The 15960-nt window shown below is 43.9% G+C and overlaps 1 protein-coding gene across 2 annotated transcripts in view; it reads right to left on the reverse strand.

The window, feature by feature from the left end:
* Nucleotides 1-4748: 4748 nt before the first annotated feature.
* Nucleotides 4749-15960, reverse strand: part of LOC115306665 (serum paraoxonase/arylesterase 1) — a 33554-nt gene continuing 22342 nt past the window's right edge. Inside the window, exons 8-9 of one of the 2 annotated variants that reach the window (XM_029957191.1) lie at nt 7646-7774; nt 4749-5146 (exon numbers count right to left, since the gene is read on the reverse strand). In XM_029957191.1, coding sequence (XP_029813051.1) covers nt 4988-5146; nt 7646-7774 — 288 coding nt within the window. In that variant the 3' untranslated portion in view covers nt 4749-4987. The remainder of the gene's footprint in view (nt 5147-7645; nt 7775-15960) is intronic. The other variant, XM_029957197.1, reaches the window with a different exon arrangement.

Genomic DNA, 15960 nt, shown 5'->3' on the forward strand with positions numbered 1-15960 from the left:
TATGCTATCCTTCTTTAGCTGGGGTTGACATGGATTTCTGACCCTCAGCGTCAGAGAAACATTTTTAACCCACAACGGTTCATGATTGAGGATGACAACGCTCATTCCAAACTTCGCTTCTTAGGGGGCCTGAACTGGGAACCACCTACTTTGTGCTTCTCTGTTGTTGTTGGAAACCAAGTGGCAAGAGTACAGGAGAGGAACCAAATTAACCCTCACTGCTTTCATCCTGTGATCCTCTACAGCCCAAAACCTTAAGCTCTCCCACATCCAAGCCACTGTCACAGGGTTGTTGGATGGAGCCCCTAATTAGTCCTATGGTTTTGCCTAAAGACAAAGAATTCTGGACTAGGTTTTTGTGTAATATGATTAACATGTGCTTTAAAATTCTATTTTTAAAATGTAAATAAAATACTGCATTTATATGGACATTCAAACTCAATTATAAATGTTACAGGTTCTGTAGACTGAGCTTCAAGAGAAGAAACCCAGTGTTCAAAGATTCTAAAGGGAGATGTCCCAACAATTCTAGAAGTGTTGTTAATCCGGATGTGTGGTAGCCCCCCATTACATTGCATATTCAAGAATTATCAAATTCCATCTGAGCAGTTAAATTTAGTGTCCCAGCAGGGCCCTGGTGAGGGGCATTTCACTCTGGTGGGCAGCAGGCGCTGGCTAAATGCAGAGTCCTCAGCGCTTTCTGAAGAAAGGTAAAATGGAAAAGAAAAGCCCAGGCTTTTTAAAAAATATCTCTTCAAATTTACCTTTGATCAAGGGTCTACCTGTACGCTGTTCTGAAGCTGAGCATTTAAGGATGAAGTCCAGAAATAAAATGTCTGTATTTTCCACTAGGATTTGTTTTATTATGATAATGGGGGTGGGGAATAAATTCTCAAAAGAAAACAAGAGTTGTAAGAAATATGAATGTGCTTCAGTGACTCATTTTTTAAAACAGCCTGGGTATATAGGCAGATTTTTTTTAAAGTATATTGGTCTTAGGAAGTTTAAAAGTCTCAGGAAGTTTAGTGTTGGTCCAAAACACTGGGGAAAAAATAATACTAGACGGTACACCAGTAGTATTTGAATAACTTACAGTAGCGACCTAGAATAGATCCAACCAGGAAGTCAGAGGGCAAGGGAAAGGCTTAGAGAGTTCATTTCTCCCTGGAAAATAAAAGCATCAAGTTCTACCTTATGGTAAACAGAGGGTCTTTAAGTGCTTGTGCCTGCGTGTCCGTGTGGATGCGGTGAGGTAATGGCTGTTACTTGAAGGCTCACATACGTGAGCGGTGTGTGACCCGCTTCCGGATCTGCAGAGTGGGGAAGGAAGGAAATGTGATGATTTCCAGTCCTTGGCCCTGCCCCACCCCCAAAACTGCTAGAGATTCAAGAATGAGTAAGAGGTAAAGAATAAGAGAAGCAGAGGCAACTTGTCAATAATTGCATGCTGTGTGTGTAGATGTACAGAACTACATATGTGTGAATATATTTCCATCTTACATGCATACATACATGCAGAAATACATATGCGTGCACGCACACACACACACACACACACACACTGCAATCACATGGCATTAAAAAAAATAATATATATATATATTGTATATGGAACTCGGTAATGTCAGCTAGGACCCCAAGCAGTCATCATAGCCTTATTGCCACTTTGTGTGTGTGTATACATGGAATGACTCATAAGATTTTAAGAGATTTTTTTAATGTAAGTATTTCTACTAAATGCACTTATCCTTCTACATGTTTATATATTTTGGTAAAATTGATTTATTAGATACTTGGTATTTTAGTAAGATAAAATTTCCTCAAACGTTTAGTTTATGCTTTGATATCAAGATTGCACATTGCTGAGTTGAACCTCAGAAACTTATGCAGCTTTGGGCATTTTCAACTGCGGGCCGCAGTGTCCTTGGCTAAAAATTATTCTTGTGTTCTTGTGCATTCGCTCATGCTCTTCCGTGACGCACTTGCTAGCTGTGATGCTTACGCCACTGACTGCTGGCTGTCTGATGGCAGTGTTGCCTTCGCACAGTCATTTCTTTACTTTTTTTGTGACGTGACAGCATGGTCAGGTCATTGCCAAACATAACGCAAGTGGATCTGAGCCTGAGTTATGTTGTTGGAAGGTGTATCCTTCTCGTTCTTTCAGCTGCTTTATCCACACACCTGGGTTTTCTGTTAAGGATTTAACCAATCATCCTTGAAAGAACTATTGTCCAAAAATGGTTACATTACCCTGAAAAGTGTGAATTACTAGGCGCTCCGGCTAGATGACACCTACCAACAGCATCAGGTTTAGTTAGTGCTTTGCGAAACCCCTGAAGTATATGTATGTATATGTTTTCCTTAATATTATTTATGGTCATCACGATCATTGCTTTTGTATTATTTAATGGTGTCGCAGTGAAACCACTAGTATATCTGCTACGTATCACTAACGAAACCAGCCAGCTGAAAAGAGAAACAAGAGAGAATGAATTCTGTTCCGTTGTAAGAAGTTGGTTTATTTTAATCTTTCTTTATATATCACTAAAGGAAAAGAGTTGTTTGAAAATCATTTTGAGTCCAATAAGTATGGATAGCATGTTATCTGAAACTTTTAATTTGTACATTTTGGTGTCTGATCATTTGCATGGAAGAGACAATAGTGCCACGTCTGAATTGTTCTCTTGTGCTTGGTTAATATGTACTTCTCTAGATTGTTCCGTTTCAAACGACATTTCTTACTCTTTGGTTTCCAGAGGCATTCAAAACAAAATATCACAATGGTCCTCTGTTTTCTGACCAATCTAAAAATACCTGTGATTACATTTAATTTGTCAGTGTAAATAAATCTCTTGCCAATGAGTATTATTGTTGTCAGACAACGAATGCAATAAAAAGAGAAATACGGATATCTGTCAGAGTAATTTTTTTTTCCTCTTCCATTTTCACCTTCAACTAAAACAAGCCTTAACTGGGTAAACCTGTATTAACTGTCAAAATATATCTATCAATCAAGAGCAAAAGTGCACGTTTTCCATGGAAATGAAACTAAAAATAAGTTTTAGCGTTGGAACAGTGTAAATTGGCAGCTAGAATCACATTTGAAAGCATGATTATGGAAGTAGGCATAAAGGGCACGACGCCCCCCTGGCAGCTTCCTCACCGGCTTCCGGTTCCCTCCCCGGCTGCACCAGTCAGCCGGGAGGGATCCGTGACGGAGGCCTCAGATTCCGGCCATCCCGCAGGACGGCGTTCTTGGCAGCAATTTTATTTCTAAAACCTTAGAAGTTCTGAAGACTTGAACATACCAAATGAGGGACATTAATTTCTCTTTCTTTATCACACACACACACACACACACACACACACACCATAATTGATCTGTGACTAAACCTTTGGCAGTGCAAAAAGTAAATGAGTTTAGGCCAGTTTTCTCTTCCTCAGAGTGTGTTATGAAACTCCTCAGCGAGGGGAGGCCTGTGTCCCTTTCTGACTGAACCTGAGTGTAAGCCGTGTCACGTGGGATAGCCCTCTTTCTTTGTCAGGGGATAGGTTGGGGGCAGAATTTGCTTACTCTGTCAAGAACACGAGAGAAGAGTATGGTTACTTCACTGATGATATCAAACAACTCTTTTTAAAGGAAATATGTGGGCTTTTCCAGCATATGGACAACAGCCATTGATAGTTTCAAAATCAGTATTTCAGAAAATCCAGCTTCGAGGGCTGTGAAAGCATCACTGACTAATCGGGCACTGGGAGGGCACATGATCCTATGCTCACTGAAATCACGACCAAATCTGATATGAGGAAAGGGTTTTCCAGGCCAAACAAAATGCTCCCATTTATAACTTTAAGTTAGTAACCTTAAAATGTTGGCACGTCTCAAATTTATCAGCCATTTTCCCCAAACTGCCAGCCCATCACCGTGGCGAGTGCCCCGGAAGAACTTGGTAACATGACTGTCGTAGCATCCCAAGGAAAGAATCCAGCCAGGAAGCCATCCTTTCAAAGGAGACAGGCAAACGAAGACAGGTAACCTTCCCATCCCAGCTTTTATAAGAAAATGGCAGTCATCTTTTCATCCCAGTGATGTCTCTCAGAAGATAGGCCAAGGCTGTTGAATTTTTTTATTATTTTGTTTACCTTTCTATTGTTTTCTTCTTAGCCTCCCCTCCAAGTTACAACAGGAAGAAGAAAAAAAACCACCCACCACCACTACTTCTAACAACAATATGGTCTTTGGGGAGCATTTAGCTTTACCCAAATCGATGATGGACTTCATACTATATCCGATCTCGGAAGCCAACAAACTTCTCCTTTTCACTGGGTCAAAGAAACTAAAATGTGCAATTAATGCTGAGGTAACAGACACTCGTGTGACAGTACTCCCAAGAACGTTAAGGGGTTCCTTCGTGTCATTGCTACAGGAGAACTGAGTAAATCAAAGGAAAAGGAGAAATGGGGGCATTCAGGTTTATATTTCCTGAGAAAGTCATACACAGTAGGGGAAATGGAAGTCACCCTGGGAAATTGTGGTGCACATGTAGTCTTCCAGGAGGGGCACCGGAGCCCCTTGCCACGTGGACTGGAAGGAAGGGCGATCCATGAGGTCGTCCCGCTGCTGTGTTCTCTGAACAAGACGCAGCGAGGCACCCATGAGCTCACGTGCTCTCAGGCAACACACACTTTGGGGAAAGTACGTTTGGATTCCATACAGTTAAATTATTTAAGGCCTGACAACCGACACAGCAATTTTAGCCATTTTATTGCCAAGGACTTTCATTGGTCAATGAGGTTTTCGAGCATTTCTAGGCTGGTTTGCTATCATACCCTCAAAAAAGCTTCTGCATTGATTCTGTTCCTGGCTAACCAGCGCTTTCCTCCTTCCAGATGTCCGAGTTCAGGGTCAGTGGTCACTGTTCAGATGAGATCGCTGTGGCCAATGAATGGGGCAAGCAGTTGGAATGGCACGGTGCCAACCAACCCCCTAGAGCTCACAATACAGAGCTTTCTGGAACACGGTGCCGATCAGCAGTTTCCCTTTGTACACTGAGGCAACGGTACTTCCTTGCAAAACTGTACCATTATCTGCATAAACCAGTGTAACTTTGGGTTCTTCTCTTAGAATGTTCTGGATTCGGATCACCTATCAAAGAAATAACATTACCTTAATATTTCTTTTCAAGTCACTCAAAACATAACTTTAAATAAGGGTCATGTCTTTACATGAAGAAGCCTGCAGGTAAATCATATTTTGTTGCCAAATTACTCTTTATATAAGACACCAGTTTCCCAGCTGGCAAAATGACAGGTTTTAATCAGGTGACTTTGAACAGACATAGAGACACATAGGTCTACCCAGACTAGGCAAGAAATAGAAGTAAGTAACACAGCCTGGGTGTGAGACATTAGGGAGTAGTAGGGACTTTGGCAAATGAGGAAGGCTGTTAGTAACAAATTATTGCCATGATAGAATTCAAGCCAGTTTTGTGTGTTCTCAGAAAAGCTAGGAATTTGGATGCTAGGAATTTGGTTTTTAAATTCTGGCACTATAAAAAATATGTATCTCTGTACCATACTCATCTGCTCCTCTGAACTTGTTTCCAACTCTAAACATAAGCTCAGTTTCCCTCATCTAGTTGAGCAGAAATATGATTGTATCGATAACAACAGTGTGGCAGCGTGTGAAGCTGACCACATGTGATAGCCAATATGTGACAACTTTGGTCGATAAACAGCAATTCCATATAATGCACATTACTATAAAGACCACCCTGTAAGGCAGGGGCCCAGGGTTATGTTTTGGATCTTCTACTTACTATTTGTTTCTCATTTGTGGAATGAGGTGTCTGGGACTAGATTAACTTTCTTTTCAACTCTAACTTCCTATTATTCTTAAGCCTTTAGGATAAAATACAATGACTGCAAGAAAGGCTACCCACATACAAAAGCACCAAATACGGCGGACTCGGATGGACAGCGCCTGTACATAAAGGGTCAATGGGAGCACTAAGAAAGACCTCTTTAGAACAGCCGGCCCCAAGGACAGACGTGTTAGTTACTTACTAGGAAATAGATGATGATGCATCTTGGCTTAAGTAAACCTCTTTCTAATAAAACTAAATCATCCTTCTATGGGGCAGTGCACTCGTTAATGGATTTTTATTCTTTTTGCTATTCCTTACCAAGTCCATCATTAGAAATGAAGTATTTTTTCCAAAACGGCAAACTAGGTCATGCTATAGCAAGTGATCTAAGTTCACCAAATGGGCTAACAAGCAAGAACAAATTAGAATCTTACATTCGGCCCCATTCTGAACAATGAACACACCACAGCATACATTATGTCAATTCTGTGAAACATACCATATAGCAATCCTAATAGCTAAGAGGCAGCAAAAGGCACAAAGGACTGCCATTAAACATAATCACAATTGTCCTGTAAGCCTGGAGATAAAGGGTATGAAGAGCCATAAAGTAATTGGAAATACACATTGGTTTGGGGGGTTTTTTTAATCTAAGAGACTTGGACTTAAAAAAAATTTTTTTTTGGTGGTTGGGAATGAGACTGACTCTTACAACTGGTGCAAAGAATACATCGCAGTAAACTGTGTCAAAAATTATGTTGGTTATTTGATGTAAATAACAAGTATAATTAATGCATGCTGAAAAACTCAAAATAAAAACTCTAGATGAGTCACAGTAGACGCCTATGGCAAAGTGAGTTTCAAATTCTCATTTGTATTGCCAAAATAGTCCACTGAATAAAGACCATGAACAAGAATGGGATCTTTTGGGCATCATAACTAAGATGGAAGGAAAGTTCTTTTAAACCAAAATAATTCCAGCAAGTGACTGATTTTTCCCATTCCACAGGGATAACGTAGAGAGGATGGCCGTTTGTGCATGAGGACTGGTGCATTGTCTTAACTTGTGTGTAGACTGACCCGCAGGAATGGGGGTTGAAAGGGAGGGCAGGTAACAAACAAATGATTAGACCGTAGCAAGGACGTCTGTTAGATTTTTTAAAACCATTGTGAATACTCACATTGGAGAAACTCACTACTGATGGACTCCAGTCCAGGCTGACCCCCCAAGTCCACCCTCCACTCTGCTGAGACTTCTACAAAAGCCTACTGTGAAGGCTTCCTTGCTCTCCAGCGCTGAGTCAGGATCCCCCAAGGTGTAGCAGCAGGGGAACGGGGCAGGGGACCGGGAGGGAGCTGGGGGGTTCATTCCAGGCTTCCTCCTTGCAGGAACCCCACTGGGTATCTGAGTCCCCCAACCAGAGGGCCTCTCCATGCACAGCTCTCCACTTGTTCTGGCTTCAGGTAACCATTTCCTGCCGCCCTTGCGAGCCCTGGGCTGAGGCATTCTCTTCTGTTCGTTTCCCTACGTGTGCCCACACCTTTGTAAGGAGTGCCCTTATTAAATCCCCTCAGATTATCCCATTTAAATGCACCACCTGTCTCCTGCCTGGACTCCAACTAAAATGCCTCCCAAAGTCAAATTCCTTTTTATATCTCATCATTTGGATCATCTATCCACATCCCTCCTTGTATTTGCACATATAATTGAGATTTATGTTTTCAACCAAGAAACAGCAGGGAATAGGTTGCTGATCTGATTCATTTTTCAAACTAACCTCTGATCCGGGAGGATTCTCCGGGTCATATAAGAAGATTTTCATGCCATTAGGATGGCATCCAACCCAAACATCCCCTGTCACAGGATCCACGGATATGTTATCCACGAGTGTGTTGAAGTTCAGGGACTTTCAGATTAAAATCGAGGAGAGAAGGAAGGACAGAAAGTGAACAAAAAATTGAGAGGTGACGGAACAATATGTCAGGAATAGCGATGGTCTTGTCCTCCGTCACCACACTGTTGGCTACAAGACACAATTCTTCCCCATTTCAGTAGCGTTCAGGGAATTCCTCTAGCTTTCCATCTATGGGAGCATTTGATCAGTTTCCAGGACAGAGGAGGGAAAGGGAAGATGCAGAAAACCAAGAAGGATTGTTAGAAGTCAGACAAAATCATTTGGACTAACATCTGTGCATAAACCTAAAACTGAAAGGAAGAAAAGGTTTTAAGTGTAGCATAAAACAGTTCCTTCTAAAACGGCATTCACAAGTGATATTTTTATACACATTCAGAAAACAACCAGGAAATGTAGATTCATTTCTGATGAGCACATCAATGAAATGTAGGCTCTTCTTTAGTGGCTAACCATAGGCTGTGCAGCCAGAGGAGAAATGATCACCCAGGGTCTAATTTTTGCCTTGGAGTTGGGAAAAAGTTTCTTCTTTAGTTTCCTGATGTTATTCAACTCCCTGTGCTTCTGCTGTTTATTTTCTAAATATAAGTTGCAAGCATGTGATGACTGCACAGATTGCTGCTGAGGCTTTGTGCCGGGATCATAAATAATACCAATGATTCTTAATTCCACCATTCATCATCCTGGCTGCCGTCTACTGGGGAGAAATCACATCTATTTGTTTACCTCTAGCTCTCAGTTGGAGAAGTAATATCTACCATGTACCTCAAACCGAGGCCAGCATACCTCAGCGCCCAGAGACCACGTAATAACGTGGTGAGTCATCGCAAAGGCCAGAGCGTGGGCAGGCGGCTGCAGCAAACCAGGGCTGCCCTGCCCCGGGCTTCCTGCTCAAAATGAGAGCTGTCCCCACATGCCCATGAGGTGACTGGAGGGCTCGAGCAGCGCCGCAGAGTCTCCATGCAGAGCCATCGTTCATTCCTACCCTGGAGGCAGGCAAGGTCAGCCAAAGGAGGCGGCCAAGCAAACATCCTCTGGCCAAAAGCAGCCCCAGGCCTTCTCTGCTCCCCACCTCTGAGCCCCCCATCTATCACAGTGTCAGACATTCTACGCCAATACAGTAATTTCTTTAGATAAGGAAAATGTTGGTCTCAGGGCTCTGCTATTATCTTTGGAAGGGGTGATTGCCGAATTGGTGAATTCCATGGCAGTTGAAAGCCTATGGAGATGTATACTGGGGGTGAGAGAAGAGAAGGACACCAAAGCCTGGAGGCCCCCGTGTGACCCACGATTACTGAGCCTCCTCCTTGTGCTCAGCTCCTGGAGAGCGAGTCAGGAGCAGCAGGCCTGGCTCCTGCCAAGCCAGGGCTGAGAGCCCAGCACGGAGACCCTTCGGGGCCGAGCAATGCACTCTTGCCTTGCAAATCTTTAATTCCGAGCTAGACCAACTCACTACAGGGCACACAATGTACACATTTCATGCTTCCACAAAGCCAAGTGGAAAATCTGACATTCCTTGCTAAAGGAAACAAGAAATTCTTCTCAGTGGGAAAAATTGTGTCCTCTGTTAATATGCCAATTTTTAGAGAACCGGAATGCATCAAGGTGGGACCAATTCATTGGCTGTGACTTGAAATCTTTTCTTTCTTTTTTGTGGAGAAGGGGATTATATATATACATATATATATGTATATATATATATATTTTTTTTTAAGTAGGCTCCAGGCCCAGCATGGAGCCCAACATGGGGCTTGAACTCAGGACCCTGACATCAAGACCGGAGCTGAGATCAAGAGTCAGACACTTAACTGACTGAGTCACCTAGGCACCCTGAGATTATTTTTATTGTGGTAAAACATGCATAACATGAAATTTGTGATTTTAAAGGGTACAATTCAGTGGCATTAGTACCCTCACGATGCTGTGCAACCATTACCCCTATCCATTTCCAAAAACCTTCATCATCCCAGACAGAAACCCTGCCCCCGATAGCACCCCACTCCCCCCTCCACCATCCCCTGGTAACCTCTATTCCATTTTCTGTCTATAAATGTATCTATTATAGGAACCTCATATAAGTGAAATCACACAATGTTTGTCCTTTTGTGTCAGACTGACTTTGCTTAGCATTAGGTCTTCAAAGCTCATCCATGTTGGAGCCCGTATTAGACCCGCTCCCTTTTCAGGCAGAATAGTATTCCATGGTACGTCTATCCCACATTTTGACAGGACATAAACCACCCATATCTCATCACAAATTTTAAGATCAGTCTCAGTTCATTTAGCAAATTTCTTGATACTCCAAGTATTAACTAATGACCTGGTCTTAATTAATATAATTCTTCAAGAGAAAGAATAACATTTCAGTCACGTGGGGAGCCTCAACTGAATTATTATGTCAGGAGACGGGCATTACCTATTGCCAAAAGTGGGGGCCAATCCTGAAATACATCCTTGGCAGGACCAGTGCATTTATCTTTCTGTGTTGAATATATATTAGATTGGGCTCTGGTCTTACATAACATTGTTTAACTTTCAATTTACAGAGGGACCTATTGTTATAACCACAATGTGCTTTTATTCCCCCGGCCAGCATCAGTGTGTGAAATTCCACTTCCCTTCAGCTGATACCAAATGGGCCATGCCAATGATTTTTAATGTCAAGCATGATGCTACATTTGATATTAGTGGTGAGGGAATTTTCTCAGAATGAAGCCCGTCATGACAGTACCTTGGGGGTACTGACAGGAACAGCTCCACAGAGCATGGTGATAGTGCTTCACGCCATGGGCGGTTATGGCAAGAGAGAAATGTCTTGTTGTCCTGTTTGTAAGGGACAGGGACTACTTTTATAAGGCTCCACTTTGGTGTTATGTTCGTTTTCCTCTCCTTTGTGTTTTTACCTCTTTTGACCCAGAACTTCAGACCAGATCGTCATTGGTGGTGGTAGAAGATAGACTCCTGAAGTGGACCGGCCCCAGCATGTGAAGTTAACAAGTAATTGTTGAGTGCCTACCGTGTGTTGGGAACGCTTCCAGAAACAAATAGAAAACTACCTGGCCTTCTGGAAGCTACACCCTAGTGGGAGAGGCAGACAATAGAGAGGACAAATAAAATATACAGTAGTTCACTTGTAAAATATGTAGTATTAGTAATGAACATTGAAGGGAAAATGAAGCTGTAAGGAGAAAAGAAGTATAAGTGTGTGTGTGTGTGTGTGTGTGTGTGTGTGTGTGTGTGTTAGAGGAGGTCGTCAAGAGGATGTGACCACCAGTTGATCTTCAAGCTGGACCCAGATAATCGGAGGCTCTTTAACCCCTCCCCTGTCCTTGGGATGTACATTCTGCCCACTGTTTCCGCAGCGGGAAGTGTTCCAAGGACGTAGCCTTGTGAGAGTAATGTGTTATTGAGACCATCTGGACAGTATATGTGGCGGAATCCAGTTAAGGCCTCTATATAAACTTTAAAGATTCTGGTGTTGGGTGGGGAGGGGGGGGTATGGAGATCTCCTTGTCCTGTGTCTGTTCAAAACAAGCCTCGTATATTAGTTCCCTTGTTTATTAAACCTGCCACCTGCCAGTCTGTCTGCCTTCTTCTTTGATCTCTCCTTGCCCCCATGTTTGGGCAAAAACATGGATTAACTTAGAGGATTTTATGCTCAGTGAAATAAGTCCAAAAAGAAAGACAAATACATATAATTTTGCTTACATGTGTTATCTAAAAAAACAAAACAAATGAGCAAGGAAACAACAGAAACAGACTCATAAATACAGAGAACAAATGAGTGTTTGCCAGAGGGGAAGGGGGTGCGAAGACAGCAAAATGGGTGAAGGAGGTTAAGAGGTACAAACTTCAGTTATAAAATCACTAAGTCACAAGAAAGAAAAATATAGTCAATAATACTGCAATACCTTCGTATGGTGACAGATGATGCCTGCATTTATGATGAGCATGGAGTCATGTGCAGAATCCTCCAATCATGTGTTGTACACGTCAAACTAATATAACATTGTATGTCAACGATACATCAATAGTAAGTTTTTTAAATAAGTAGATTTAATTCAAAGAAAGAAGAGGAAAGAAGGAAAGAAGAGTTGAGGCCAGAGAGGGACAGGTGGGTGTGCCCTACTCTGTAGCTTCGGGGCTGCCAGACAAGGCGAGACACAGTATGGTAATTTGAAGACCTTGAATGCCACTTGGCAAAGCTAGGAGGGTACAAGCTGCCACAGATAAAGGCCCAAGTGCTGCGACAAAGTCTGATTGAGACTCAAGGAAATGGAGCCCCCGGAAAAGTGAGGAGAGTGAAGAGGAGGATGCTGAGGTGACTGATAGTGAAGCCATTGAAATGCCCCCTGCTGTCCAGCCCCTCACACACAGGGAAGCAAGGGCACCACGACAACCCCAGCTAGCCGGGCTGTCTCCACCTGAGGCAACGTTCACGAAGAGAGAATGTACTCCCACTGAGCTGATTGATATAGCTGCCAAGTTCCAGCAAAAAGGCCAGGGAACGTATCCCAGCATGGATAGTGCACCTATGGATACGGGGGGAGGGGGGGCTTGGGGGGGAGATGACATTTCTCTCACTGGGCAGGAAGCAGAGAAAATGAGCAACATCACCACACACCCTGCCCTCCAGCAGCACCTGGAAGGAGTTTGAAGGTTCAAAGTACTCACTCCCTTATAGACTAAGTTATTGTGGCCCTGCAGTGAGGTTTCACCCAATGAGGAGCACCTACTTGGGCATGTGGAACCCTGAAAGTCTGTAGACGGGGTACAACAATCCTTAGGCAATTGGAAATGAGACAGGCAATCTCCACCTCTGTCTTTGAAGGCCCTGATTAGGCCACATTCACTGCAAGAGTGAACGCTAGGATACTCCAGTCTGCCCCCAACACCTGTTATGGGACACTCATGTCCATGTTGAGCCCAGTTGTGATGTTGGGCAAGCCATTGTTGATCTGGGGAAAACTGACAAATCCCAAGAATAGTATGGGCTTTGGGAAAGAGCTGAGACAGAGAGGTCACCCACAAAACCCGAAGGCTATCCCAATTGACTGTAAAGATCCAGTAAAAATAACTCAGAAGCAAATGTGGTTTATGATTGCTGCCAGGCCCTCACATGAATGGAAAAACTGACAGCTGAATACTGAATCCATTGGCCTGTGGAAAGCCGTCAAACCTGAACAAATCAGACCTGCTCCATCTGCCCCTTCCCATCCCTGATGCTCTGCCTGCTCCAGCAGAAGCTTCGGGAATATAGTCCTATTTGGGATGGGTTCCTCTCACACCCCAAGAATAGATGCAGGCCATGACCGCCTCAAGGTGAGGGCAGTTGGGGGGGGCATCAGAGGCCTTAAGCTGAACACACTACTTACTCGTCCTCCAGAAGTAACTCTAGTGGATACTGGATACAAAAATACTCTAATACATGGTAACCGTCAGAAGTTTTCAGCACCATCACCGAACAAATGGTTATGATTAAGAGAGTTCATTGACACTACAAATTTAATGTTCCCCACTACCCCAAGAATATGACGTTTCTCTCTCTCCAATACCAGAGATCATATTGAGCATTGACATCCTACAGGGTGAAGCTTCAAACCTCTATCTGTGAATTCCAACCCTGGGTTACAGTAATCAAACCAGTGCTGGAAGAAAACACCCAGTGGGAACCAGTAAGCCTGCCACTCCTAAAAAATATGGTAATTGTCAAACAATATAAATTGCTCCAGAGCATAAGAAGATAGAAGAAACTATCCAAGAACACGCCGCAGGACATTCTCAAAGCTTTTCTGAAACAGCTACAAGGGAGAGGATGGGCCATGAGCCCACAAAAAATTCAAGGCCCAGAAACTGCCATAAAGTTTTTGGGGACTCATTTGGTTAGGCAAGACACATGTTCCAGAAGCTGTGATTGATAAGGTGAAAGCTTAACAACTCCTAAGAACCTGAAAGAGGTACAAACCTTTGTAGGGATTTTGGGTTTGGGAGGTCTTTTATTCCCTATCTGGCACCATGTCTCTGTCCCTTATATGGACTGATTGTAAAAAAAAAAAAAAAAAAAAAAAAAAAAAAAGACATGTGTAGGACTGGGAATAACAGCACCAAGTCACCTTTGAGAAGGCAAAAGTACCAGTGAAAGCTTCAGGCATTAAAGCTCTGAGCATCTCCCAAGCAGGGCTACCATTTGAGGTAGATGTGTCTGTGACTCCAGACGGTATGAACTGGGAACTGCACTGGGGATCACAGGAGGACAGAGTTCCCCTAGGATTTTGGTCCAAGCTCAGAAAGGGGACAGAAACTCCATACACCCCACAGAGCAACAGATACTAGCAGTGTATACAGCACTGCTCCAGTGGAGCCTCTCAGGCAGGAAGAGTATGTCAAAGTAAGAAGGTTCCTTCCTTTCAAGGGGTGGATTGAGAATATGTTCCACTGACCCATCTCTGCCATGGCTCAAACCCTCATGTTGACTAAGTGGCGTTCCTATCTGCCACAGAGGAGCACTCTGTCCACCAGCGCACTGTCTCTAGAAATGACAGCAGTACCGGGCCCTGTAGAGTATGTAGATCCTCCAGATGCACCGCCCCTCCCAGGCCCCATTCTGGTGGCAGCCCTAGCAGACTGCAGAGAGGGGGCGGGGGATGGACCTAAAAGGGGATCCATCCCGGGGCGCTGCAGTTGCTCTTCAGCCCGACACTGACACCATCTGGATGGAACTGGAAAGAAACCGCAGCTGCCATGGGGCTGTTTGGCTGGTGATCACTCATGAGCCCTGACCGTTAACCCTTTGCATTGGCAGTTGGGCTGTTCTAAAGGGATTCATCCTATGGCTTGGGTATAAGCACTAGCAACTAACCCTTTAGTAGATACAGAGATGGGGTGCATAAAAAGAGGAGCCACCCCAGTGCCCTGGTGGGAGGGCATAGCTCCAAGGATGCTCCATTGCCCCCAAAACACAGTGACTTTGTCAATCCAGTAACAGCATGCCCATATGTTTTAAACAGCACCCAAAGCAACTGCCCAAGAAGTCTGAGGCCGTCCACTGAAATAGGCAAACTGACTGCACTGACTGAGGTTCTAAATAGGCCACCACACCAGGCCTAACCCCAGCTCTCCCTTGCCATCATGGCTGCCACCATCAGGGGATTAGAGAAACCAGGTAATATGTATGAATACCACCATTGTATAGACAATGACTGAGGCCACATTTCAGAAGTCATCATGTGCAAAACTGGGCAAAAGAGGACAACATTGAATGGAAGTTCTATCTGCCTTATAACCCACAAATAGCAAGGGGGGTAGAAAGGAAAAATGGAATATTAAAGCATCAGATGAAACTACCAACAAGGAGAACCCCCTTGGCTGAGCGAGTAATAGTACCACCCCAGACTTTAATATCTTTGAATGACTGACCAGTAGGGCCCTGTTGCCCCAGATGCCAGACTGGGGACCCCCCCCACCCCCGCAAGGCACCCAATACTGAAAAGGTCCAGAAGTCGTGAGAGGCAGCCATTGCCCCAACTCTCACCATGGATCAAGGAACTATGCTGCCGAGAACACAGAGACCCATCATGCCTGGGCAAAGCATCATCTACTGGGGTTTGCAAGGAGATGTCCCACCAGGATGGGTGACTTACTCTGCACCCCTGGGTGAAGGGGAACTATTAGGGTGTCACTGGATCCCACTTGTTCTGCTGCAGGCTGGACCTGATGAAAGGCACTCTATCTGGAATGGAACATACACCACTGAAAGAGGGGAAAGGGTAGGGGGCCTAGTCTGGCATATCCTGCTCCCAGGCTACCTCCTCATGCCTGACAGTGTTGCCTTCCTGGCCACGATGTATGGTATATACACCATGGTCAAATGCCTAAAGCTGCAGCCGCATTACCATCTAAAGATCAGGCCACAAGTGTAGTTCTTAAAGAAGGGGAAGATCTCCCACATAAGTTCCTATTAAATATCTTTTTATTTTACCTTAAAACTTCTGCTGATCTTGGGGTGTCCAGTCACAGAATGGGCACCTGAGGGAAATACCTTTCTGTTGTGAACCACTCATATGCCTGACATAGAAATCAACTCAACTGCTGGATGTGTGGGCAGCTGCCCTTTTCTGGATTGCCATAGTAGGTACCACCATGCCAGGGAGGGGATCCAAACGCCCTAAAGCAGTACATTA

This window comes from Suricata suricatta, chromosome 2 (genome assembly GCF_006229205.1).
Source record: "Suricata suricatta isolate VVHF042 chromosome 2, meerkat_22Aug2017_6uvM2_HiC, whole genome shotgun sequence".
Lineage (NCBI taxonomy): Eukaryota > Metazoa > Chordata > Mammalia > Carnivora > Herpestidae > Suricata > Suricata suricatta.